This window comes from Tarenaya hassleriana, unplaced genomic scaffold, assembly GCF_000463585.1.
Source record: "Tarenaya hassleriana unplaced genomic scaffold, ASM46358v1 Cleome3, whole genome shotgun sequence".
NCBI classification, from domain to species: Eukaryota; Viridiplantae; Streptophyta; class Magnoliopsida; order Brassicales; family Cleomaceae; genus Tarenaya; species Tarenaya hassleriana.
In genome coordinates this window covers 1268192-1294000 of record NW_010966177.1, presented here as the reverse complement: position 1 = coordinate 1294000, position 25809 = coordinate 1268192, and the positions used below count along the sequence as shown (strand labels likewise).

At 38.6% G+C, this 25809-nt stretch overlaps 5 protein-coding genes across 7 annotated transcripts in view; 4 read left to right on the top strand and 1 right to left on the bottom strand.

Annotated features, from left to right (window-relative positions):
- The window catches only part of LOC104818634, a 5993-nt gene extending 2746 nt beyond the window's left edge, over window positions 1-3247 (top strand). The window contains exons 7-16 of the mRNA XM_019203099.1: window positions 5-81; window positions 298-447; window positions 539-643; window positions 878-989; window positions 1260-1418; window positions 1504-1541; window positions 1651-1743; window positions 2195-2278; window positions 2704-2850; window positions 3063-3247. Of these exons, the coding sequence (XP_019058644.1) occupies window positions 5-81; window positions 298-447; window positions 539-643; window positions 878-989; window positions 1260-1418; window positions 1504-1541; window positions 1651-1743; window positions 2195-2278; window positions 2704-2850; window positions 3063-3197 (1100 nt within the window). The 3' untranslated portion in view covers window positions 3198-3247. The remainder of the gene's footprint in view (window positions 1-4; window positions 82-297; window positions 448-538; window positions 644-877; window positions 990-1259; window positions 1419-1503; window positions 1542-1650; window positions 1744-2194; window positions 2279-2703; window positions 2851-3062) is intronic.
- Window positions 3248-4820: 1573 nt separating this feature from the next.
- LOC104818632 (protein ECERIFERUM 26-like) lies at window positions 4821-6907 on the top strand. Of its 2 annotated transcripts, none has more exons than XM_010548294.2 (3): window positions 4821-4950; window positions 5151-5509; window positions 6016-6907. In XM_010548294.2, the coding sequence occupies exons 1-3, from the start codon at window positions 4878-4880 to the stop codon at window positions 6889-6891; spliced, it is 1308 nt and encodes a 435-aa protein (XP_010546596.1). In that variant the 5' UTR covers window positions 4821-4877; the 3' UTR covers window positions 6892-6907. The 2 variants fall into 2 exon arrangements, with proteins under 2 accessions (XP_010546596.1, XP_010546595.1); XM_010548293.2 differs by having other exon boundaries at window positions 4821-5112; window positions 5313-5509.
- Window positions 6908-8137: 1230 nt separating this feature from the next.
- LOC104818631 (GDP-mannose 3,5-epimerase) lies at window positions 8138-10855 on the top strand. Its single transcript, XM_010548291.2, has 7 exons — window positions 8138-8289; window positions 8777-9187; window positions 9288-9381; window positions 9462-9591; window positions 9684-9816; window positions 9938-10145; window positions 10330-10855. The coding sequence occupies exons 2-7, from the start codon at window positions 8778-8780 to the stop codon at window positions 10483-10485; spliced, it is 1131 nt and encodes a 376-aa protein (XP_010546593.1). The 5' UTR covers window positions 8138-8289; window position 8777; the 3' UTR covers window positions 10486-10855.
- Window positions 10856-11165: 310 nt separating this feature from the next.
- On the top strand, window positions 11166-13844 carry LOC104820087 (basic leucine zipper 63-like). Of its 2 annotated transcripts, none has more exons than XM_019203283.1 (6): window positions 11166-11513; window positions 11800-11875; window positions 12008-12140; window positions 12543-12618; window positions 12710-12835; window positions 13321-13844. In XM_019203283.1, the coding sequence occupies exons 1-6, from the start codon at window positions 11187-11189 to the stop codon at window positions 13681-13683; spliced, it is 1101 nt and encodes a 366-aa protein (XP_019058828.1). In that variant the 5' UTR covers window positions 11166-11186; the 3' UTR covers window positions 13684-13844. The 2 variants fall into 2 exon arrangements, with proteins under 2 accessions (XP_019058828.1, XP_010548761.1); XM_010550459.2 differs by having other exon boundaries at window positions 11779-11875.
- A 298-nt stretch (window positions 13845-14142) lies between these two features.
- LOC104818630 (mediator of RNA polymerase II transcription subunit 14-like) lies at window positions 14143-22025 on the bottom strand. The gene is made up of 8 exons (XM_010548290.2): window positions 21607-22025; window positions 19546-20580; window positions 19014-19111; window positions 18568-18742; window positions 17691-18489; window positions 16624-17597; window positions 15414-16456; window positions 14143-15303 (listed from the first exon to the last, which is right to left on the bottom strand). Exons 1-8 carry the CDS (start codon window positions 21814-21816, stop codon window positions 14502-14504), a joined length of 5136 nt encoding a protein of 1711 aa, XP_010546592.1. The 5' UTR covers window positions 21817-22025; the 3' UTR covers window positions 14143-14501.
- Between the last annotated feature and the right edge of the window lie 3784 nt (window positions 22026-25809).

Below are 25809 nucleotides of genomic sequence, written 5' to 3'. Positions count from 1 at the left end.
ACTCCTGCTCCTGAACCAGTTCTTGGTGCGCCCACTGAAGAAGAATCTGCTCCAAAGAAAAGAGGTTCAAAATCTGCTAAGGTATGTGGTAAGGTTGTTCTGATTTGTGGTAGGAACATTACCGGGAAGCTTCCTGCCATTTATGTTGTTGGAAATATTTGTTTAGTATTTAAATTTTAAAACTGTGACCTTATTTATCATTTACTATATAAAAGCTGGCTATATGAGATTTGAGTTCTATTTATGTGTTTGTTATGATAATTTAGCATCAGTTTACGACCTTCTGGGATTCTGTAGATTATTGAGGTGGCAACCTTAGAAGAACGTGTTCTTGAAGCAGCTACTCCAGTTGAAGCAATAAGATTTCCACTAATATTAGAACAAGAGTCCAATTCATCTTTTGATAATGATGGTAGTAGTCCCTCTGGAAACATCTCTGGGGTTAAGGTATGAAGATTGCTACAGTAACATTGCCTCATATAACATATTGCATGGAATGTTACTTGTCAATGTTTTACCTTTGAATGATATATTACAGCGTAAACATGGTGATGCGGATTCAAATGTGAAATTATCAGATTCAAACAATCAATTAGTTTGGCGTCCCAGTTTCGAGGGATTCATCCACCGCCTTAGACATAAGGTGAGATATCTGTGTTCTTCAATGCGGCTGTTGCATACATAGTTAAAATTGATCATATTTATCGGTGATGGAGGGAGATTTCTGTGGTTTGGGTGGGTATTTAATTTGACATTATGAATATTCTTTTTGTTTAATAAGAAATTCTCTGGTCTATTTTTTTCACTCATTATGTCATCACACTACTTCATATTCTTGTTCCATACTGTTTTTAAGATATTTATTCCCCATTTTAAGGCATGTGTCGAGATTGTGAAAGATCGCAAGGATGACAAAGCTGCCATTGTCTTGGGTGCAATGTTGGAAATAACAAGATATCAGGAGAAGAAGGTGAAAGTAGAAAAGTCAGGTATTTTTGGGGACAATCCCTCATCCAGTAACTTTAGTGAAACATTCCATGAAGGCATGAACAGATTAAAAATAAGTTAAAGTGATCATATTGATATAAGCAGATTATACTGATATTCTGTTATGTTCCGACGTCTTGAGGGGTCAGCACATTCTGTTTTGAGGATTTTAATTTTTATCCGCCACTTTCTGGTGAAACTTTTATCAGTAATTTCATTCTGAACTAAAACTTTCTCACCAAATTATATGACTAAGAAATGATTCCTTGCAGCTCCTGTGTCAATCGATTCCATTTTTGAAGAGGTTATAAAGAGTGAAGCTGGTCGAAATATGACAATGGAGCATGTTGGAGATTGCCTTGACCAGTTGTGTTCTAATTCAACGTATCTACCAGCATTTGTGGTAGAATCCGGTGACTCCTATGTAGTTGGTACTGCTTCCTCATCCTTCGGTTAAAATCCCATTAAGTGGAACTTTGTTTTTTTTACTTAAAATATTCCCCATTTCCTGTGCAGACTTTAAGAGCATAATTGGAGTAGCACAGAAAGATGAGGTCTCTTCTATTTCATTGCCTTCATCACAAATATTTTGAACACTCGTATGAAGTGTTCTTGTAGGATTGAATTGAGATGAGATGTTTGATGATCTGTCACATGGTTCAGATAGAATCAGTTGTTTTGAGAAGATATGGGAAGGACGCTTGCAGAATGTTCAGGTATTTGTCACAAGAAGGTCGTCTAGTTGAGACCGACAAGGTAATACCATTTTTCTAATCCATTATCTTAAGCCAAACTGGCAGTCATTCCGCTGGATCACGATGTTGAATCAACTTAGAGATTGTGTTTGAACGGTCTGAAAATTTTGAGAACTGACTCCACTTGGCAAGTGCTTGCTGTTGGATCATTTCGTTAGAAGTTTGAACTTCGACTAAGGTTCCCTGGTGGATAAAATGTAATCACGTTGAACCTAGTAAAAAGTTAATATGTAGACTGATCCAGTCGAAAAACCAACCAAATCTGTGTTTTGATGTTATAAACAGTTTGATACGCATTCAAGCAGCAGGGAAATCATGTGGGCAGTGGTTATGGGGTTAATTTTGAAGAATAGTAATTGTGATTCCAATTTTTCCTTTTTTTACTGTAGATTGCAGATGCTGCTTTGTGAAGAATAGTAATTGTGATTCCAATTTTTCCTTTTTTACTGTAGATTGCAGATGCTGCTTTGTCCGGAAAGAAAGATACACCAAAAATTCTCTTGAAGATGTGGAAGGACGAATACTTGCATATGGAGGTATATATTTCCGTTTTTGTCTTTGTCTGTGCTGCTCTGCATTGCTTGTTGGTTAGAATTGGATGCCCGAAATGCGTTGCCTTGATCTGCATAGGAACTTGGCATATTGGCTTCTGAAGTTTTTATCTGTTTCCAACTTTCTATATAGCTGGATACTTGTTACTGAAATTGAAAGACAGAGATCAGATTGAAAGGGTATTGATGTTAACTAATTTAAAAAAAAGCACATACCCGGTTATGAAAATTGAAATGGCTTCTGCCATTTTTTATGGGACAGCAGCTTATGTCGTGGTCTTCACAATCAATATGCAAAGATAGGTAAACTGGAAGTGACATCAGTTGCATCCATAAAGCAAAAAAACCTAATCTTTCAACTTATTATAAGTAGCAGGAGTTTTTTTTTTTCCTTCTTCTTCTTCTCGCAGAAATTAGTCGTTGCGGGAAGATATATCCCGTTCTTGTTATGGAAGGTGAACCAACCGATTCTATGGAGGAGACTATTAGATGAGATGTTTCATGCTTCTTTAAATCTGAGTCTCCGTCTGAACCATGAGCTTGATCAGGAGAAGGAGGTTAGTCCATCACTTTAAATACTCCAACTCCTTTTTAATCAAAGTCCTTAATCGGTATATATCCACTCATGCCCCTGAACTGATTTGTGTTAGTGTTTAGAAAGTGATGTATCTTTGGGTGACTATGATATATATATGCATGTGTATATATGTGTGTATGTATCGATGGGGGGGAGGAGGGGTTACAGTATTTTGGGTTTTTTGGGTTGCAGCTGCTGTCTCTGCCATTGGGAAAGCTGGAAGGGAAACTGAAGGAGAGACTGAACAGAATCAAAGAGAAGAGGCTGCTTCTGTCTTGTTCTCGTTTCAAACTCGATGATTCTGTTATGTTTTTCCATGACTTCTAATAATCTCTCCCTCCTGACTTTGACACAAAATATCTAACATGTTTTTGATAGATCTGTGGACCCAAAATTTTAAAATAAAAAATGCATCAATTTGAAAAAAGACATTCAATATATACGCATATATATATATATTCGCGAGAGTATCTGGCATCTATTTATTTGCCAGCTTGGATAGGGATGGGTTGGTGATTGGTGTGGCATAGGAAGTAACGATTAATACAGCTGCTGAAATAGAAGGGATAGGGTTTCATTTAATGCAATTAATGTAAACAACCTCGCTCTCCTCTCTCCATCGACAGCTTCTCAACTAACGCCTTTGCAGCTTCCCATAATATTATATATATATATATATATAGAAGATGTTGATATATATCCCTTGTTTAGTTTTATTTGACGTTTTAACTTTCAATATGCATATTAAAATAAAATAAAAGTTTGTCTAAAATACCCTTTTTTAATTATGATGTTTTCATTTTTTCTCTCATATAATATTGTAATTAATAATATTACCTTAAGGGAATATCCTAAAATAATACCTGAACTTCTCAATTTTGGCAAAATAAAATCTGAACTTTGTTTTTTATCAAATAAAACCTGAACTTCATATTTCAGTCAAAAATAAACCTGAACTTTATAATCTTTGTCATTTTTAATCCTATTGCTGACGTGGCGTTCCGACATCTTACGTGGCAAGTAAAAAATTAAGTTCAGGTTTTATTTGATAAAAAACAAAGTTTAGATTTTATTTTGTCAAAATTGAAAAGTTCAGGTATTATTTTGGGATTTTTCCTATTATTAATGAAGAGAATAATTTTGGAAAAAGTATCAAAAAATATATAAAAAATATCAAAATTTGGAGTTCGAGCTTTCGTGTGGTTTGACTCTGTTTAATAGAAAATAATTGCATTACATTAATAATAATACACTTATATGTATTAAAATTTATTGTTTCATAAGTTTTATTTTATTGCCCAAACTTTTTCATTTTGTTGTCCGGCCAATCAAACCAAAACGATATTTATAGGCAAATTAATTTTTGTTTTCTGTTTGTATGACGTCATGTCAGTTTTATTGCTATATCGTATCGCCGTACCTTTATTGGTGGTAACGACGCGTCTTCTTCATCGTGATATATATATGTCAGCCATAGAACCACCAAAAAAAAAAATTAAACACTAAATTACGTCAAAAATTGAGATATTTGATCATATAATAAACACTAATGCTGATATAAAAATGTTATTTTTTAAAAAATCAAACATGCATACGCCTATTGCCTAGAAATTAATCTCTATCACTTACAGCCGTACCAATTCATTTAGAAATCATAAAAATAAAATGGTCCATATACAAATATACAAAGATTGATCCCAAGTTTATGTGTAGTCGGATCGACCAAGTTTATGTGTAGTCGGATCGAAGGCTTGGAATCATTCTGGTTAAAAAAATGATAAAAATAAAAAGTAAATTTAATGACGGACTTGGTATAATATTTTTTTTAATTATCAGCGAACACAATAATTTTCACGAATAAATAGGTGAACATTTAATGAAATACTACTAATTTATATTTTTCAAATATAAAATGGTTTCTTTATATAGAAGCACATATAACATGTGTTCAACTCACAAAACCATTATCGTAAATTTTACACAACCAAACTCAAAAAAAAAAAAAACATGGAGGACACCCGAAAGAGCCGGCGGGTCGAGATCAACGGGATACTAACGGCGGTATCCAGCAAGCCGACGGGTCCGGGACGGATCCACCCGTTGACCGATATTGACCACGCCATGGATCAACACACCGTCCACGTCATCTTCTACTACCGTCGAAGCCCGTTCTCGTCGTTTGACCTCGACTCCGTCCGGGTCTCGCTGTCGGAGCTCCTGTCGTTTTACCCGCCCGTTACGGGTCGGGTCGCCCGGAACCCGTATCCAGCAAGCCGACGGGTCCGGGACGGATCCACCCGTTGACCGATATTGACCACGCCATGGATCAACACACCGTCCACGTCATCTTCTACTACCGTCGAAGCCCGTTCTCGTCGTTTGACCTCGACTCCGTCCGGGTCTCGCTGTCGGAGCTCCTGTCGTTTTACCCGCCCGTTACGGGTCGGGTCGCCCGGAACCCGGAGACCCGGAAATGGGAGGTGAAGTGCAACGACGCGGGCGTACGGATCCTTAAGGCGAGAGTGGGTGTGGGATTGGATGAATGGCTGAGATCTGCCGATGGGAACGAGGAGAGAGATCTGACGGTGTGGGAGGCTATGCCTGAGGATCCCAGTATTTGGTCTCCATTTCGTATTCAGGTTAATTTCATTTTATTTATTAGGTTTCTTTTTCAAAAAGTTATTATTTTAATGAAAATATGTTGGGGTATAGTATAGATTTCCAAAAGCTAATGTTACAGTGTTTTTTTTAGTTAGTTAACTAATTATGACCTTTATTTTAATTCACTTTCTTTATTGATCTTCTGTTTATATTTGTTGACATTTTTATAATATTCATATTTAGTTTATTTTCAATATATATGTTACATATTATAAGGCAAAACATCCATAAAAGATGAAACCCGAATTTTTCATTGGAGCTTGCCCCCCCCAAAAAAAACTATATTTACGAAGCCTGTCATGAAAATTGAATATCTAATAAATGTATATTTAATCTCACACCTAAATATTTTGAAGTAGTAAAATAGAAAATTTGATTTGATTTTTTTTAATTTAAATGGACTTATAATATTGAAGCGTATAACTTGATATTCATAATAATATCTTTATTTTTATTTATATTTTTGTGTACAACAAATGGGCAGATAAATGAATTTGAAGGGGGAGGGGCAGCTATTGGGCTAAGTTGCTCCCACAAGCAAGCTGACCCAACTTCACTCATCTTTCTTTTCAAGTCATGGACGGAAGCCCAACGCCGTCAGCCCATCTCCCACCCTCCTTCCTTCTCACCCCTGATCAACACCAACGCCGTTAACTCCCCATCCTTGGAAACACCCACCACCGCAACCGCAACCGCCACAGCCACGTTCAGATTCTCAGCCTATGCATTCAGGCGATGCCTCGAGGAATCGGTCGCCGGCATATTCCCCGACGCCTCACCGTTCGACGTATTCGCCGCCCTTTTCTCCTCCCGCATCGCAAACGCCAAACGCGACCACAGTCGCAACCGCAGTTCCGTCACAATATGCGTAGATATCAGGAGGCTATTGCCGGACCCGGTTCCGTACGGTTTCTTCGGAAACGCGTTGCATTTCTCATCGCTGGAGCTCTCTCACACAGACGATACCAGGATCGGTCACGTGGCACGGATGATAAACCGCCACGTGGCGAATCTGGACGGAGACCAGATCTTGTCCGGTTTGAAACGGTTAGGGCCGGAGGCGGTTCAAATGTACGGTTCAGATCTGACGGTGGTGAGCATGGAGCATATGGTCGTGGAAGGAGAGCCGTCGATGTACGAGGCGGTGTTCGACGGCGGAGAGAGGCCGTCTCACGTGAGCTGCATGATCGGAAACTCCGGGAGAGAGGGAGTGATCGTGGTGACTCCATCGCCGGAAAAAGGGTTTGGGAGGACGGTGACGGTGACGTTGCCGGAAGAGGAGACGAAGAAGTTGCTTGTCGACCAAGAAATCCTCCGTTTTGAGCCGGAGATTATTCTAAGTGGTGGAGTGAATTTCTGATATACACACACATATATATATATATATATATATGTACCGAATGTCGTTGATCAGTAAAAAATATTTTGAATTTTAAATAAATATTTCATTTTTTTATGTTGAATTTGATTAATGGAATTGGAATTAACATAACACGCACAATTTTTTTTTTATTTAAAGAATATAATCCCAGATAAAAGAGCGCACGAAATTCGTCACCAAAAGCACGTGGTTAATTAGAACCATCGAGAATCTATAATACGAAATAAATATATATTAATCCATTAAATGTAAAACGTTTTCAAGAAATATCATTAGTTAAATCCACTCATAAAACCTTCAGGTATTTGATAAATATATTTGGTGAATACATAGACAATCATATATATATATATATATGATAAATATACACGAAGCGCCTTACCATCGTCTATCCAGACGTCGCCGTTTCAATAAAGACACATTGGGCCGGTGTTGTAAGGCCCAATATGCATTTCTATCAATAAATTGGGCCCATACCAAATTGTAATCTCAAAACCAACGGGGTCGAATTGCAATAAAGCTCTTCTTGCGGCCGAATTGCAATATTTACCCAGTGAAAATATTATTCGATGTGGACTATCATTTTATTATTTCTTTCTAAGGTTATTTTTAAGAAGTTTTTTTTTGTTAAAAAAAAACAAAAAAGTGATATATATATATATATATATATATGTGTGTGTGTGTGTGCAATAAGAAAAATATATACAATTCTATATATACTTGGAACGTTTCTAAATAGTGTAGAGCCTATTCTACCTTTTTAACATATTTTTTCTTGTTGATATTTTCCCCTTAGAAATCTATTTATGTTTTGTATTTTACTAAAACTTCCGTCATAAATTTATAATAAATTCTAATTCTATTGTATGAGTTAATATGATTTTTTTTTTTTTTGCAAATGTTAATAATTGAATGTAGTGTTGCAAGAGAACAAAAAAATCTACATTAATTTTAAAAATATAATAATAAAATAATACCGGGTAGGTATTTAATTAAAATCGGTAAAAACGTTAAACCAATTTTAGTTCAGATTAAACGGTAGATCAAATGTTCGTATCTTTCTAACGAACTTCACAGTTTTATTTTTATTTCCTTTATTAAAAGAAATGAAATAGAAAATTAGAATTTTATACTTTTCATATTCATTGGAATATCCTCTCTCTCTCTCTCTCTCTCTCTCGATCTCTCGATCGACAAAGATAAATATGGAACGATTGCACTGGGAAATTAAACGAGTGGTATTGCTCTGTCTCTCTATAAATACACAATCATCTCCTCACTCCTGCAAGATCGTGCCTTTCATCGCTTCTCTTTCCTCTCCTCTGCATTATCTTCTTCATCGTCGCCGATCTCTTCGAAAAGCTTCAGGCTTTTCAGGTAAAGATCTGGTCTGGGTTTCACGTAGATTTCTCTGGTTTCACTAATTCTCGTCTCCGTTTGGTTTTTCTCCTCCTCCATGTAATATAGGGGATGGAATTCTTTGTCTAGGTTTTTTCAACATTTTGGACTTCTCGAGAAATTCGTTTTATCTGCGCATGCGATTTTTTCGTGGGTTTCTCACGCATGATGTTTTTACTTTGATGTTGCATGAGATTCTATTGTTCTGTGATTCGTTTTTGCTGATTCCAGCAAGGTATATTCTCAGGTTTCTATGTATTTGTATTTTGATTTATCCCTCTTTAGCTGGAATTGGCTTAAGCTTTGAACATCTGGGCATTCATCTGTTCATCCAGATTGTGATTCATGTTTCCCCTTAAGAATTAAGCAATATCTTCTTCGAATTCCATGATTATAGGAATAAGATGTAGCTTTTGTTGTTTCATGTAAAGTTTGGTAATTTCCTCTGCCTTGTTCTTCACTGCAGCATGGGAAGCAGCAATGGAACTGATTACGGTGCCTACACTTACAAGGAGCTCGAAAGAGAGCCCTACTGGCCGTCTGAGAAGCTAAGGATTTCAATCACCGGCGCTGGAGGTTTCATCGCTTCTCACATTGCCCGCCGTCTGAAGAGCGAGGGGCATTACGTTATTGCTTCTGATTGGAAGAAGAACGAGCACATGACCGAGGACATGTTCTGCCATGAATTCCACCTTGTTGATCTCAGGGTGATGGACAATTGCCTCAAGGTCACCAATGGAGTTGACCATGTCTTCAACTTGGCTGCGGATATGGGTGGTATGGGTTTCATCCAGTCCAACCACTCTGTTATCATGTATAACAACACAATGATCAGCTTCAACATGATCGAGGCCGCTAGGATAAATGGAGTTAAGAGGTCTGATTGTTGTTCCAGAGCATGTATCTTGAATTTAGAACATCTGGGTTTTGCTTAAACATGTTAAAGATTGAAATTCGCTTTTTTTTTTCCTCTTCAGGTTTTTCTATGCTTCAAGCGCGTGTATCTACCCGGAATTCAAGCAGCTGGACACTAATGTGAGCCTGAAGGAATCAGATGCTTGGCCTGCAGAGGTTTGTGACCTCTACCGATTTACATTTGGTGAAAATACGTGTTTTCCTCGTGTGATGGATGATTTATTTTGTGGATATAGCCTCAAGACGCTTATGGGTTGGAGAAACTTGCAACCGAGGAGTTGTGCAAGCACTACAACAAAGATTTCGGAATTGAGTGCCGCATTGGAAGGTTCCATAACATTTATGGTCCTTTTGGAACATGGAAAGGTAAAAAACCCGTCTTCTTTGCTTTGAACCACTATTTCTTAAACCAATCGGTTTCATTGTTGAATTTTTTGTTGCCATTTGGTGAAATCCAGGAGGAAGAGAGAAGGCTCCAGCTGCTTTCTGCAGAAAGGCTCTCACTTCGACTGATAGGTTTGAGATGTGGGGAGATGGGCTTCAGACCCGTTCTTTTACCTTCATCGACGAGTGTGTGGAAGGCGTACTCAGGTGTGCATTACTTTGGAGAACCTTAAACCCGAAAATCGGGTGACCATATAGTAGGTGGAAGTAAGTTCATATGATATATATATATATGTCTGAATGAACCATTGATAACTCTCTCATTTAGGCTGACGAAATCAGATTTCCGGGAGCCTGTAAACATTGGGAGTGATGAAATGGTTAGCATGAACGAGATGGCCGAGATGGTTCTGAGCTTTGACGGCAAAAAACTACCTATTCACCACATCCCTGGTCCTGAAGGTGTCCGAGGCCGTAACTCAGACAATACCCTTATCAAGGAGAAGCTTGGCTGGGCTCCCACAATGAGATTGAAGGTACAAAACTTCACATATTCCTTTCTACTGTGGCAGCCTTCGTATATTGTTCTCTTGGTGTGTATGCATGCAGATACTGTGAAAAGGATGATACTTTATCACTTGTGACTGATAGGAATATACAAAAAAACCTGTTAAAAATCTTGAACTGTTTCATCATGGGTTTGATCCGTTGATTGAACAGGAAGGGCTTAGAATCACATACTTCTGGATCAAGGAACAGATCGAGAAAGAGAAGTCTCAGGGTGCTGATGTGTCGGCTTACGGGTCTTCCAAGGTGGTGGGAACTCAAGCTCCAGTTCAGTTGGGCTCACTCCGAGCCGCCGATGGAAAAGAGTGAAAGCTTCCAGCTTTTCTCTTAATCCTACAACCTTCACGAGAAGACAGGTTCGCAGTTTCTGTAAGGCAGATACCTAAGATTTCAGCTACAGTATTAGGGTATTTTGGACATCTCCGATGGAAGGATGATACAGATATTAGGGTATAACTTCCATTGGAAAGCATAACATGTTTGTCAAATGCTGCCATGTTTGCTTGTTCTACAATGATGGATGGATGTGTTTTAAGATGTATTATGTTTCGGTTTGGTCTTGAGTTCCGAGGTTGAAGACAGACAGGACAGAAGATCATAGTTATTGTCAAGTGGCTTTGAGTTCCATAGTGTTGGGAGGGTTTCCTCTTTGTGTTGTTGATCATAAACTGTTTCATCATCCCCTTGTTCTTTTTTGTGTGTGTGTGTGTGTTCCAAAGCTTTTGGAACACGTCATCAACCAAATCTTTGCAATGATTGGTTGGTGGCTTTGAATGAATGGCTCCCATGGAAACTGAGGAAGACGACAAGATTTAGTTGAGGCATGCGAATATTATAAATGGTCACATGATAAATGTGGCATGGAATGTGTTTTTTGGGCATAATGAGAATATATATATAAAAAAGGAAAAAGGAAACATATATAAAATTTAAACTTTTGCCAATTGGATAAAGAAGAGAAAACAAACTCTTGAGAAATCGTAGGAAAAGTTGAAGTGGAAGGAATTCAAATGGAAAGGGTTTTCTCCGTCGAAGAAATCTCCGGCGAGACTTGGCCGCCGGCGCCTGCCATGGAGACGGCGGATGCGGTCTTAGGAGATTCCGATGGAACGGAGAGGATGAACCGTAGCGCCTCTGAATGGGCATTTCAGCGGTTCATCCTAGAATCCTCCTTTTCCTCCTCTGCTGCCGATGCTGGTGCCGGAGAAATTACGGAGAATTTCGGTACCTCCGCCGTAGGATATTCTTATCAGAGTGTTCCGGTTGATTCGGAGGAGTATCGGGCTTACCTGAAGAGCAAACTCAATTTAGCTTGCGCTGCTGTAGCCATGAAAAGGGTAAGCTTCCTCACTCTCTCCCGGCCGGATCGTATAAGTTTCAGGAAGAAATATATCGTTTTTGTTCCTTGTTTGTTTCTCTTTTCTTTCTAGTTGATGTTTGGTCTCCGAGAAAGTTGGGATGCATAGAAGATCTTATGTTTTGGTTATGGTTTCTCGAAAACTTGTTTCTAGGAAAAAGAAACGTCAAAGATCATGTGGAGAGCCAGATGTTTCATAGCCAGTCGAGTGAAAGTTTATTAACTTACGGTTTTAATATCAATAGGCATCTTTCACGAAACCTCAGGAAACCCCTGGAGGAGCCGACAGTGGAGCACAGGCTTCCAGTGCATCACAACAATCATATCCTGATCCTTCCAAAGGTTTCCACTGATGCTTTATGAGATTCAGTGATTGGGTTTGAATGGATTTCAGAAAAAAAAAACACGTGTTGCGGTCTATTCATATCCTTTCTTCATGAGCTGTCAAATCAGTTGGCATTCTTTCTTGTGCAGCTACACCAAAGAAACCTAGTGCTCCTGTCAAGTCTATAACAAGTGGATCTGAGCTCTCTGGTGACGAAGAAGCTGATGGTGAAACAGAAACACCTGGCAATATAGGCTCCCGCGATGCTAAACGTGTGAGAAGGTAATTGCATTTCCTCTTGTTCTTTTGCTTTGAGGAATTGGTATCCCAACCATCCAAAGTTGTCCAAGGAAAAAAATCAGCTTCATGGTGAAGAATCATATATTCGGTGCCGAGTTAGCTTCTTGAAGACCTAATCAGCTGAAATACGTGTCTCCTCCGAAGAACTGGATAATGTTGTCCTGATTGACTGGTTCATCGGCTGTATGTGGTGAATAGAGTTGTCCTGATTTACTGGTTCTGGGAGAAGTCATAAAAAATCTTGTGCACTTAGGCTGGAAAAAAAACAAAACTTTGGACATTTTGTCATCCTAATGTTAGCTGAACGAATTAGATGAATCCACAAGTCTTGTATGTGATTTGTTCTTGAATGTAGTCTGTACTTGTCTGTTTTCCGTTCCACAGGATGCTGTCGAACAGGGAGTCTGCTAGAAGATCCAGGAGAAGAAAGCAGGCACACTTGACGGAGCTAGAGACACAAGTATGTACATCTCACGATTTTCTTTCTTCTGAATTTCTTCCCCCTCTCTTTCAGACATGGATATGCGATCTCATTTCATGTTTCTGATCAGGTATCTCAGCTGCGTGCAGAGAATGCTACTCTCTTGAAAAGTTTCACTGATATAACCCAGTCTTCTAATAACGCTGCTGTGGAGAACAGAATTTTGAAAGCTAATGTTGAAACTTTACGAGCTAAGGTAATACCCACTGAACGGTTCCCACGTACTGGAGTAACTGATTCTCAATCAGATTGCAATCATAGCCCCACACAAGTTAGGGTTAGATATTGGTGGGACCATTGTTGTTATGCATGGCCCCAATGATGGCGGCCATATATGAACAGGTATAGTAAGATCCCTAAGGACCAGTTGAATCAGACCTTCCCTGTTTCTTGAGGGAGGTTAAGGCATCCATTCCTAGGAATCTCAAGACTGTTTGCCTGTTAAACTGTGACGATCTGTAGCCGTCTCTGTGTATATTATCTGATTTTCGCTCTGTAACATTCCAAATATAAAAAGGTCTTTGGTGATGAAATTGTCAAAACAACCTCCCCACCTTCTTATATTGCATATATTTTGCATCATTCACCATAGTCGTCAGTCCTGGATCGAATGCTTACGAGCTTGCCCGACTGGCCAGTAATTCTTGTAACCCGATTGACGCTGTTAAACATTTCTCCCAGGTGAAAATGGCCGAGGAGACAGTGAAGAGAATCACAGGCTTAAACTCTATGTTACACGCCATGCCGGATGTTTCCATGGTATCTGTTCCGTCTTTCAATGGCATTCCCTCCGAGACATCCACGGAAGCAGTGCAAGATGACCCCAAGAGCCACATTTTCCAGGCTTCCCCCAACAATTCTCTGGCCACAAGTAACACCAACACAGAGAATGCGGCCGAGATTGCTTCGGCCACAAGCAAGGCCTTGACCGGGTGCAAGATGGGGAGAACAGCTTCACTCCATAGAGTTTCCAGTTTGGAGCATCTGCAGAAACGTATTCGCAGCACCATAACGTCCCCGTTTCAAGAAGGCTTGAAACCCTAGGCAGGGGAGAGATTCAGACTCTGTCTGGAGGTTAAACTTGACAATTTTTAACGTGTTCGTGCTAAAGTTCTTCATTCTTTATTTATGTTAGGCAATGCTACTATGACATAATTCCTCTAGCTTCTTGTCTTTCTTCTCCTCCCAGCATTGTATACATCACAAATTCCACCTGAGGCAATTTCTTCTTCTGGGTATGCTTTTCAGTTTGTGAAAATATCTAAATTTTCAGTTTATGCAAATACCATATGCTCTATGCTAACATAGATATACTTTTTGTGGCATTTCTTGGGAAAACATCGACATAGGAACCATTTACAAGAATCAAGTTACAGAAACAGGTCCTTCTCTGCACCCTTGTCTGTGTGATATGCATAATCCAGGGTTCAGAAACAGAACGGGTAAAACAAGGAACAGAGAGTTCCGCGAGTGACCCGAAAAAAAAAGCTTCGACACAGAATGGAGGAAAACCAAAGAACGTTTTATTCTACTGGAGAAACTGGACCCAAGATCCTGAAATCTGTAAATTACAGACTGACAATCAAAACTGAGACAAGGTGACCAAGAAGCCAGTTTCATTTGCTGGGCGTTCTTCAGAGGCAGAGAGACATAAACAAAACCAGTTTTCCTCTTCAGTGACATGTATATGTACATAGGGAGAAAAAGCATAAGACGAACTTCCTAACCAGAATGATTGGAGAAACAAGTTCCTGACTTGGAAGGCTGAAGAGAAGAACAAGCTCTATAGTTGTTGCAAGTACTACTGTTTCTGATTCAGTTTTGTCCCTGTTGTACGGAACCATGAGAATATGGGGGAGGAGCTAGCTAGGATTTCCAGAGGTGGGGTTTCCCTCTCTCAGTCCTTGGAGGCACAAATGCAACGTTCTCTGGACACTGTCTGCAACTATTCTTAGTTTCCCCTGTGTCATGTCTCCTGCAGAAGAAGAACCATTAACTTCCACCGTACGTGCCACTCTCTGTTTAAATTTCTCCCAGTCCTCAATGCGCTGCCAACATGCCCGACCTCCATGGCTTCCTTCCATCCCAAGAAACGTCACGCTCGGGTTTTCACCGAATAAATACCTTAACCTGACCAAGACACAGTAGGGCAACCATGCGGCTCCTCCAGCAGCGTTTATATGGGGTATATGAGCCGGATCAAGGACAACAGTCAATGCAAAGTCAACTGAATTATGGGGCCGATCATAATGTATATTGCTCTTTGCTCCACAACCGTTGTTGTCTACCTCACTACCATAATAATGATTCTCAAGACATAACTCAATGCGTGGCCTCTGACCAGGAGCTACCTCTCCAGCTTGTGATTGGGATGACAATCCCTTCTTCCATGCTATCAGTTTCAGAAACTCCCTCAAGACCGGTATGGGTAATGTGAGAAGGGTTATGAAAGAGGCAACCCTTGAAGCATCGTAGGGCTCTGATGCAACACGACGACTGAAGTAGTCGCATATTTCTCCTATCTCAGATTGGGTCAGTTCCTCTTGAGCAGTGGAAGCATTTTGCTGCTGTTGTTGCTGCTGCTGCTGGTGATGGAAACGCTTCACACTGAGGACTTGAAGAAGAAGCTGAACTCTATGGACACTCACCGCAAAGACGTAGCCACTACGGGAAACAAACAAAAAACAATTGAAAAATTAGCACGATAGCCTCATGACACATGCAAGTAAAATAGATGAACACGTAAATGAAACCCTAGTTTATCGGTAGCTAACCCAACAAAGAAGCGCAGTGCAGGCTGTTCTTGGTCCAAATTCAAGAGAGCACCTTCATTCTCCTTCAAAATTGAACCTAAGATCTCTCTCAAGAGGTCGGGTAACTGAGCAAATAACCATAGCACTCCAAGATATTTGAGAATACCCCTTAAAACCTTTTTAAGAGCCACAAGAGGAACCCATCCACCTCCATAACCACCATCATCACCAAGACCAATAATTGCTGTGTTTAGTTCACCTCTTACGTGTGCAGGCATCGTACTGCCAGGAGATCTTCGCACAGGCAATCCAGAGCCAACAACACTCAATGCAGAAGTAGCAACACCACCAGCACGACTCAAACCAGCTGCCGGGTTAGCTGCCCTTGACATCGCAGTAGCGGCGGGGAAATTGGCTCTACTCCCACTGGCTGTTACTAATTGTGCACCTGGATTTTGGTTTGTAGTGTTTGCATTTGCTGCTCCAGGAGTCAAATTTGGTTCTAACCCATTTAATTCTTGAGCAACATGCTCCATGATGAAAGGTCTGAACTGGGGGCATGGCAGGGAACCCCCAATAGAGGCACCACCCTTTGGTGGTGTTGCAGGTTGCAACCAGACCTGATCTCCAGCAAAGCATCTCATGTCTACTGCAAACCGCTTACGGTATATGATCCTTATCCAATAGGGACCACGAAGTACCACGGAGACATCAATGGGCAAGAGAGAGCTTGGAACGATTCCAGGTCCACTTCGCCCAACAGCTGTTAACATGGCAGCCCCATGAAGGCTATAACTTCCCCCAAGAGCAGCAGCATTTGCTGAAGTCGTCTGTCCGGTATTAGGGGAAGCTGAACTTGCAGTGGAAGTTCCCTGAGTTTGCTGCATCTGATTTAACTGTCTTGAAATTGAAGCAACCGCTGCAGGCACAACAGGAGATCCGGTGGCAGGCCCAGCCCGAGCAGGTCGAGTTGCAGCTGCTAGAGCATGTAACGGCCCAGCAGTAAGACGAATGCAATCAAGAAGAGATGCAATCTCTGCTCCATTTATGAAATCCTCCAAGAACTGCAGAAAAAGAAAACGAAAAAAGAATGGGAAAACAGGGTTAGTATATGTTTCTAGAATTGCAGCCAGAGAGACAGAAGAAGAACAGCATCAACTTCATGAACAAAAAAAGAATTATTAGTTAAGGCGTCAACATGAAGATATAGCTAAGAAGTAAGATAGCTTACTTTTGTATGGGGCCACAGTTGGTCGGGAGAAACATGCATGGTGCATCCATCTTTACCCGATTCCCACTCAACAACAAAACGAGCTAAGAGACCCGAACCAAAACTAAACCACAAACTTGTTAATCCCACTGCCTCTATCTTGAAAGCCCTCCTCATCTGCTCTGACAGTCTATCAGCTGGCTCGATAGAGCCTTTTCCTGCAGCCTGTCCTTTAACATCTGGGCTGAGGCTGCATTCTTCTGTTTTGTCATCTGGTCTTATGCCAAGTAATTTTCGCATACCAAGGGAAAACATTCTAGCATTTGAAAGCCGTCGGATGTCAGCCACAAGCCTCTTTATACTGTCAGCTTCCACAGATCGATAACTCAGAACAACACCTTCGGGATCATAACAGATATGAGAATCCACATCGGACGAGTTTGCTATGCGAACTCCAGATCCCCATGGCATGTTTTTACTTCCCTTTTGAAGTTCCCAAATATCCCTGAAGTGTTGGTCATTGATTTTCACATCCCAACGCATGCTTCCTGGCCTGCCAAGCTGCAAGCATATTTGTTGCCATGAATCACTATGGGCAAATGGTAGACGGAACCATATATTGGATGATGCATTTCCCAGATCCATTTCCTCAACATATTGAATATACAGTGCCTCCATCTGGCTAGTTAGTTTGGCGTGCTTTATGGACAATGAAGAATGCCTGACCACATGGAGAAGGGCATAGACAAAAATACTGGATGGTGCATTTCCCTTGCTTGCTTCAGCTATGAGATCTCCATAACTGCATCCAGAGAATTTTGTTGTTGCAGCAGCAGAAATGGTCTGCGGTGTAGCGGACAGACTCGGTACCAATTCAGAAGTTTTCCTTCTCTTGTTGGGACCAGTAACAGCTCCCACTCCTTGAAGAGACGGGATCAAGCCTAGCAAATCTGATGCTGAACGTTTCCGTGACTTCTGATCGTCTGATGTTTGTGCTGCAAATATTCACAAGTTAATCATGGTAAGTAAACAAGTGCAGAAACATATATAGATGTGTTCTATGAATGTCAAAAATCACATGTGCTTACATACGGGAGGCAGCGAAGACAATGAGCCTGAGACCAGTCTGCCACCCGACACAGAGACTCGGGCCCCAGTGGACATAGATGGAGACAATAGTCTAGAAGAATCATTCAACAAATTCTTCCGGTCTCTGTCCACCGTGCTACCCTCGACCAAGTCAGGAAATCTAAGGGAAGCTAAATCATGGTCAGAGTTAGAAATAACAAGCTTCTTCGTAGCAGAAGCCTTCCCAGGGAGGGATGATAAAGAATTAAAGGAAGTAGATTGCAAATTATACAAGGAACCATTATTATAGCTAGCCAACGATGGAACTACCCCAGGGATTGGACCATGCTGATCATGTAAAGTAAATGCAGATGCCCCTTTTTCAAGTCCAAACACTTCATCTACGATACTAGAGAAATTCATTGGACTTTGACTCAGTTCAGACAAACCCTCAACGCCACCCAATCCAGGATGATCATGTTCAGACGCTTGATTTAAGCCCTTGACATCTGGAAATGAAGAAAGAAATCTAGTCACATCAGGCGTAATCAAATTAAGTTCATCCTCACGAATCCGCATCTGACCAACATCAATTTTCTTCTCCCGCAAAACATTGCTCAGATCATTTAAAGACTGCGGGGGTTTGCCAGCTGTATCCATCTGAGTTTCTACCAATTTGAACATTGGTGTAAAATCATTATCAAGCTCCATAAGCAAAAGGTGAGAGCTTCCACAATCAGGGAATCCCAAGATCAAGATGCTTGAATCATCCACGAGGTTCTTAGGAGCTTTGCTTGCAGCAAAACCATGTTCATAGACCTGGAAGAGTCAAATCAAATACAGAATTCCCATGAGAACTCCAACTACAGGCTTGAAAGAGGCAAAGATTATTATTACCTCAAGGCCCAAAAACTTGCCAACAGCAGCAAAAAGATGCAAAATGCTTTTGATTCTCAACTTGGTAAAGGCCTCCACAGCAGACATATTCCCTTGATTTAAAGCATCTTCAAATTCCTCCAGGATGGAGGGTGTCAAGATACTCTTCGATGAATGAAGAAGAAATCGTCCAGTCCTGCAATTATTAACACGAGTCAGAAAAGCCCTGCACTGAAAATTCTATACAAATTCCATGGCCATAATCCTGATAGGTATATTCACCACCACTTGGAGAATTACTACAAGTGGTCATAAGAAGTTTAAAACAAACCAAAAGACAACAATCCACAGCAAGAGTAGTAATCTATGATTTGCAATTCTTGTAAACACAGAAACACATGAAATTCAAAATAGAAAGAGTATATGGGATAGGAAGACAGTGGATATAAATACGATCACTGATATACCTTATATTTACCCCAAGCGTGAAAAACAGTGAACCATAAGCGCGCACATGTAAGACTTCTGGCTCAACTTGTTCATTACCATTCACCTTGCCATCTCCCTGAAAGAAGGGCGAAAGCAAGAAATGCTGATAATCTTGCAATTTGCAACACTAATAGCACTAAATAGATGGACCAAGCTAACCGGCTCCCCTAAAAAGTCAATAGTGCATCGCGGTTTAATTGATTACAGTGGGCAATCCAGAGTGTGTTCAAACTTCTTAAGTATGCTTAATTTCTTGTCACCTAACTAGATCTAGCTCTCGGTTAGCTTGAAAGAGAGGGCATTGTCCAAAAGCATAGTCAGCAACTGATGTACAAGTGTCTGGAGGAATGCAAATCCTACTACTGAATTCTGCATAAAATATTTGACCTACACATTCTAATGAAAGGTCACAGATTCTAATGAAAAGTCCAAGTTCACTCAAATCATGGAAAGAACTAGCACACCAAAAGCCTCAAGCAATAAAAATACCAGCAATAAATTTGGACCAACCTTTTTGGCCTCAACACCAGGCTTATCCAGGAGGGGTTGAAGAATGACATCACTAGGAGCACGAGAGATTCGGACATTTTTCAGAAGCTCTTTCTGAATTTCAAGAAGACGAGTATATCTGTTACAACATATGGCTTTATGCAGAAGCTTTTCCACATCAATACAGCTCTGATCAAGAGAAAACTCAGCCTCCTTTCCAGTTAGTGGGTCAACTATAAATGTGCTATGACGACACCTAATCTGGAGGTCTGATCCTGGTTCAATCTTAATGAACGGTCCAGAGTTTTTATCAGAATCCAACCAATACATAAGTTTCACTCCCGGGGTTCGAAGACCAACAGAATCTGCCTCTCCTTCTTGATTCACTTGCATGGTACCAGTATCAGAAATTAGCTCAAAGCGAATTGCATCTTTCCATCTTCCCTGCCGAAGAGCTTGGACCTGCCTTATGACAGTGTCCATGACAAGTGTAACACAAAGTTCATGGAGCACTGAATATAATATTGTAAATGGGTTTTCTGCCACTGACATTCTACGCTCTAAGTAATCACCAAGGGCATGCCGTCTAGTCACTTCGAGTGTAATGGGGCCACTTGTTTCACCAACAAGTAAATCTAGATGCAATATCCTCCACATTGATAAGTGACCCCGGTAACCAAGGGTAACAAGAACCTTAAATTCCCCATCCACACATAGCATCGCTGTACCTTTGGAAACTTTCACCTCAGCTATTTCTTTCGGAAGTGTAATTTCTAGAAGTTTGGAACGAACAAGTGCGTCCAGCTTTTTTAGAGCTGGTTTCTGCTGATGCTCATCCAATGAGCTCTGCATGCCCACATCTTCTATACATTTTGGCAACCTCTGATAAGATCCTGTTAGTAAAATCTCGACAGCAGATGAAACATCATATACAGGTGCACGGGCTTGTTGAAGGCCTTCATGCATAAAAAACAGTGAATCTGCTGCTTGTGTGAAGCATATATCATGAGCTGATAACGTGCTCCCGAGGTCCTGGCAATATTTTATTAGGGGAACCTGCACCCAGGAGGACAAGTGATATGAATGAGAATCGGCAGCTAACTATATGTTCTGATTGCTAACTTCATTGATGGAGAAAGTACAAGTATCAATAAATCCAGGACATGTGCTTTTAGAGAATGTAACATGTTGGGTCTCAAGCAGCTACTTGTGAATTCTGGTGAAAAGATAGACATTTTTTTCCTACAATATGAAAGATAATAGAATCCCACAGTAATCCAAGTAAGCACACGAAGTTACAAGGAAACATTATACTAAATAGAACTAGAAGAACTCAAGTCGAAATCAAATGCAAACTACATGAGAACAGGATAATCACAGGAGTCATTATTAACACCGAATGCCCAAGAAATAAGCTTAATCCAGAAAAATGTATGAATGCCTAGCCTGACCAGTTCATGGAGAAATTAAATCTCACAATGCAACCAATGCTTGTATCCAAATTATAGGCAGAGTTTTCAACTTTTTTCCGCACTCCGGAAAGTGAAATCTAAACATATATAGATCGCCTTTTTATTCATTGATTCGCTCCAGAAAGCAAGAACGACGGGAAAAAGAAAAGCTTATTTGGTAAAACCGAGACTCAACAAGGACTACTGATGAAGATAGGCTCAACAAGTGCCCAAAGAACATCACACCACTTCAAGCTGTTCCATGCAATAATTCCAAAAGAAAAACCTAAGCTACAAAAAGATGGATCAACTACTGATGAAGATACAATACAAGCTTCTCACAACTAGTGTAGACCTGAAACAACAAAAACCCATCAAGCTCATTCATGAAACCTTCCCAAATTCACCACTTTTCTCCAATCTAAAAGAGACACAATCCAAAACCCAACAAACAACATGATAGCACACTCTTCATGACGTAGGAAACTAACCAAAACCTGATAAATCTTGAAATCGGACGAACAAACCCCTAATTTCACCATCTAAGTTGGTTCCATGAAAAGCCCAGAATTTTCTCATCGACGCGCAAACGTAAGCAATAGAACGAAGCTATACAGCTGAAAAGACGAACCTGTTTGCACCACTTGGCGAGCACATTGAGACGAAGCATCCGCTGCTGGGTCTTGACGATGTACTTGAGGAGGCTAATCTTCTTGTCCGTATCCGACAGCTCCGCCGACTTGGACTTCTCCACGAGTTCCTTGAGCGACGAGTACGATTCCTCTGCGGCTCGACTGACCAGAGAGGAGAACTCCACCGTCTGTTGCCCCAATTCCGCCATGGCGAACCAAGAACAGAATCAGCGCCGCGGATTCAGAATCTTGTGTGGATGAATGACGAAGGGTCGCATCAAAATTAGGGCTCTTCGCCGTCTTCGAAGAGGAAAATCGCGGGATCTCCTTTCCAGCCGAAAGGATTTGATTGAGAGACAGAGAAGAGAGAAAGAAGGGAGAGAGTTCTTCTCTACATAGGATTACAAATAAGGGCTGGGAAGGGAGGAAGAAAACGCAGCGCAGAAAGCGACTCCAAACCCAAATAAAACAGGAGAAAATAAATAATTAAATAAATATTTAGCAATGTAAAGTGGGTCCCACTGTTCCACGTAAGCTGCATGTAGATTTGGACTCAACAAACATTCCATTTTCATTTACATCATATAGAGTTCCAAATACCGATACATTAATTATTATTATTGATTAAAAGTTGATAATTAGAGAGATTGATTAAACAAACATTTTTTTTTCATGTAAAGATGCTAATTAATCATCAAATACTTTGCACCATTGTTTCCGTTGTTCTTCCCCTTAATAATCTCTCTCTTCGCAAACTCGGAAAAACGATAAAAAAAAAAATATGAACTTTTATTTAAACGGTGGACATCGATCACAAACCCTTGTAATTAATAAACAATTATCTTCATGTATTTAAAACCATTATTTTATTTTGTATATAGGGTTCGCCGATGAATCCATTATTACCACCGTTCTCGCGAATTATGTGTCAAATGGTTATTAAAGATGATGCATTTAATTAGGACAAATATCTTTGCCTTAAAACAGACAATACGATCCGTATACATGTTAACGACATATATAATACGATACTCGAAGAGGGGATGTAATGTTTTACAAATGAAATGATTTTTTTTTAGTGAAAAACCCTTAAAAATTCTCAACTTGTATTTTGGAGTAATATTAATTTCTGAACTTGTAGAGGTGTCTATTAATTCATAAACTTGCAAAATTGAACATGTTAAATCCTGAACTTGTTAAATGGTTCCATAATCGTCTATATCGTTATTTGGTAAAAAAAAAACAAGTTGACCGATCCGACGTAGCGCGTGACGTGGCGATAATTTTCTGAGTTGACTCACCACATCTCGCGCCACGTCGGATCGGTCCACTCGTTTTTTTACCAAAAAACGCTATGGATGATTATGGAACCGTTTAACAAGTTCAGGATTTAACGTGTTCAATTTTACAAGTTTAAGAATTAATAGACACCTCTACAAGTTTGAAAATTAATATTACTCCAAAACACAAGTTCATGAATTTTCAGGGTTTTTGTGAATAAAGTATGACTATCTTTTAATTTCTAAATTGATTATATATATATCAACTTTAGTTATATAACTTTAGGTCCAGATTTTATTATAATAATAACTATATTTTGTTATAGAAAAAATAATCTAATAATAGTATTTTTTCTATCAAATATTCTAAATTTAAATTGATTATTAATTATTTTAGAAAAATATATTAAAAAAGATATTTGGAAAAAATATATTTAATTTAGAAATATCTTTTTTAATATATTTTTTTATTCCTAAACTTGTAGATGTGCCTATTAATTCCCAACCTTGTAAAATAGAACACGTTAAATCCTGAATTTGTTAAACGGTTCCATAATCGTCCATAGCGTTATTTGGTCAAAAAACGAGTTGACCGATCTGACGTGGCGCGTGACGTGGCGAGCCAACTCATAAAATTATTGCCACATCACGCGCCACGTCGGATCGGTCAACTCATTTTTTTGACGAAATTACGCTATGGACGATTATGAAACCGTTTAACAAGTTCAGGATTTAACGTGTTCAATTTTGCAAGTTTGGAAATTAATAGACACCTCTACAAGTTTGGGAATTAATATTACTCCGAATTACAAGTTTGGGAATTTTTAGGGTTTTTCCCTTTTTTTTATATTACAACATAAGATATTTTTACTAGTATAATACATATATGGTGTGTGAGAGACTAAATTAATCCGGTAACAAATCTCGTTATATGCGAGAGAAATAGGTAACATATCTGATGTATGGGAAACTATATAATAAATATATCATTATATGTGAAAAAAAATACATGCAAGTTTGTAAGTATTTATATAACTTGGGGAAAATTAAGAATGTTGGTTAGTATAAGAATAACCACATGCATGAATCTACAGTCACAATTTTCAATGATATGGTTCAACTATCAATGATTCATGACCATATAATCATATATATAACCACAGTTCGAGCTTCATTGGGTATCACCATTATAACAAAAATCATATATATATGGATAAAACCCGCGATTTGATTCCTATTTAGGTTAACATAATAGATTTCGCAAATCTATTTTTACGATTATTACCATCTTTGTATTCATCTTGATCACTATAAATAACAAGAATTATGTACCACAAATCTACACACTCACACAAGTTAAAAGAAAAGAAAAACTCACGAGCTCTTCAACACACAAACACACTTTTGCTGGTCTGAATCTATATATATATCATGGTCGGTTTCAAGAACACCATTGGAGTTTTGTTCATTGGAATGTTGGTAAGCACATGCCTGTTCTCGGACAAGATCGAGGCGGTGACCATCGGGAATCCGGCAATGGGGGGAGATGACCCTCCCGGGTGCAGCCCGACACATCCCGAGATGTGCAAGCCACCAACACCGGCAAATCCTTACACTCCTGGTTGTGAGATAAGCACGAGATGCCGTCGTTTTCCGGGGGCGCCTCCACATAAGATGATATGAAATATTATGCCACCTATATGTATGACATTACCTACGTTAAGAAAAATATATATATTAAATGTATTAGTTTTAATCTATCATTTATCATGAGTTGTAATAAATAGTATAACAAAATGGATTTTTTTTGTTATACACAACTCGAAATAAAATCCTTATATTTTTCTCTTATCACGATTTAAATTTCGTATTCTTAATCCTAATAAATATTTTATTGTGTCATTTATAATAATAAAATATATATTTTTTAAAAAGATTGACAAATAAATCCTTAAATACAAATAACATAAAAAATTATCAACAAAAAAAGACGTAACAAATTCGGATATTCTACCTCAATTAAATAAAATAAATAAATAAATAATTTACAAATTAAAAAAATAAATTAATAAATATAAATAAATATTTAAATATATTTATTTATTTTGTATTTATTTATTTTATTATTTATTTTTTCTTATCTATTATAATTTTATTTATTTATTTTAGAAAAATGCATATAAATCTATGAATTTATATAAAAAATCTCAAATAAATACATGAATTTTAAAATTTTAAAAAATACACCATTTTTTTAATTTCTACATTAAAATTTGAATTTTTAAACGATTTCAAATACTACCATGATTATGGTTGTTTTTTTTTAACTATTTAAAAGTTAAATATTTAAATTACTGTCGATTTTTTAAAAATCTTTTAAAAATTCATGATTTATTTTCATTGTTTTTAAAAAGTTCAAGATTTCATATAAAAGTTAATAAGAGCTCATATGTTCATTTAGAAATTTAAAAATGCGTATATTTATTTGGATTTTTTTTACAAAGTTTTATATTAATATGATATTTCTCTTTTATTTTATTTATTTGTGTTGGAGTATAATGAGTTTATTGTTACGTCGATTTTTCAATGATAATTTTAATGTCATTTGTATTTAAGATTTTATTTATCAATTTTCTAAAAATATAAGTATTTTATTTGTTATAAAATATAAATACTAAAATACAAAATAAGAGGCTTAAATTGAGACGAAAAAAAGTATAATTTTTTAAAAAAAAAATCGATATGATATATCAATATATATATAGCATAATATTATGTTGGACATTTGAAATAGATATTTTTTTTTAAACCGAGTGTCTTAGATCGAGATCGAGACTAACCCTTAGGACGGAAATAAGTTATATGATTGGAATTACACTCATCTTTCCAATTTGAGGTTTAAACTCGGGACGAGACAAATGT

What these genes read in the sequence shown, in the direction of transcription:
- LOC104818632 (XM_010548294.2), top strand. Translation starts at nt 4,878, where the DNA reads ATGGAGGACACCCGAAAGAGCCGGCGGGTCGAGATCAACGGGATACTA. An exon ending in GGTATCCAGCAAGCCGACGG is followed by an intron (nt 4,951 to 5,150) that starts GTCCGGGACGGA and finishes GCAAGCCGACGG; the next exon opens with GTCCGGGACGGATCCACCCG. An exon ending in GGTCTCCATTTCGTATTCAG is followed by an intron (nt 5,510 to 6,015) that starts GTTAATTTCATT and finishes ACAAATGGGCAG; the next exon opens with ATAAATGAATTTGAAGGGGG.
- LOC104818631 (XM_010548291.2), top strand. Translation starts at nt 8,778, where the DNA reads ATGGGAAGCAGCAATGGAACTGATTACGGTGCCTACACTTACAAGGAG. An exon ending in AGGATAAATGGAGTTAAGAG is followed by an intron (nt 9,188 to 9,287) that starts GTCTGATTGTTG and finishes TTTCCTCTTCAG; the next exon opens with GTTTTTCTATGCTTCAAGCG. An exon ending in CTCCCACAATGAGATTGAAG is followed by an intron (nt 10,146 to 10,329) that starts GTACAAAACTTC and finishes TTGATTGAACAG; the next exon opens with GAAGGGCTTAGAATCACATA.
- LOC104820087 (XM_010550459.2), top strand. Translation starts at nt 11,187, where the DNA reads ATGGAAAGGGTTTTCTCCGTCGAAGAAATCTCCGGCGAGACTTGGCCG. An exon ending in ATATCCTGATCCTTCCAAAG is followed by an intron (nt 11,876 to 12,007) that starts GTTTCCACTGAT and finishes TTTCTTGTGCAG; the next exon opens with CTACACCAAAGAAACCTAGT. An exon ending in TTGAAACTTTACGAGCTAAG is followed by an intron (nt 12,836 to 13,320) that starts GTAATACCCACT and finishes CATTTCTCCCAG; the next exon opens with GTGAAAATGGCCGAGGAGAC.
- LOC104818630 (XM_010548290.2), bottom strand. Translation starts at nt 21,816, where the DNA reads ATGGCGGAATTGGGGCAACAGACGGTGGAGTTCTCCTCTCTGGTCAGT. An exon ending in TCGCCAAGTGGTGCAAACAG is followed by an intron (nt 20,581 to 21,606) that starts GTTCGTCTTTTC and finishes TCCTGGGTGCAG; the next exon opens with GTTCCCCTAATAAAATATTG. An exon ending in CTGGTGTTGAGGCCAAAAAG is followed by an intron (nt 19,112 to 19,545) that starts GTTGGTCCAAAT and finishes CCCTTCTTTCAG; the next exon opens with GGAGATGGCAAGGTGAATGG.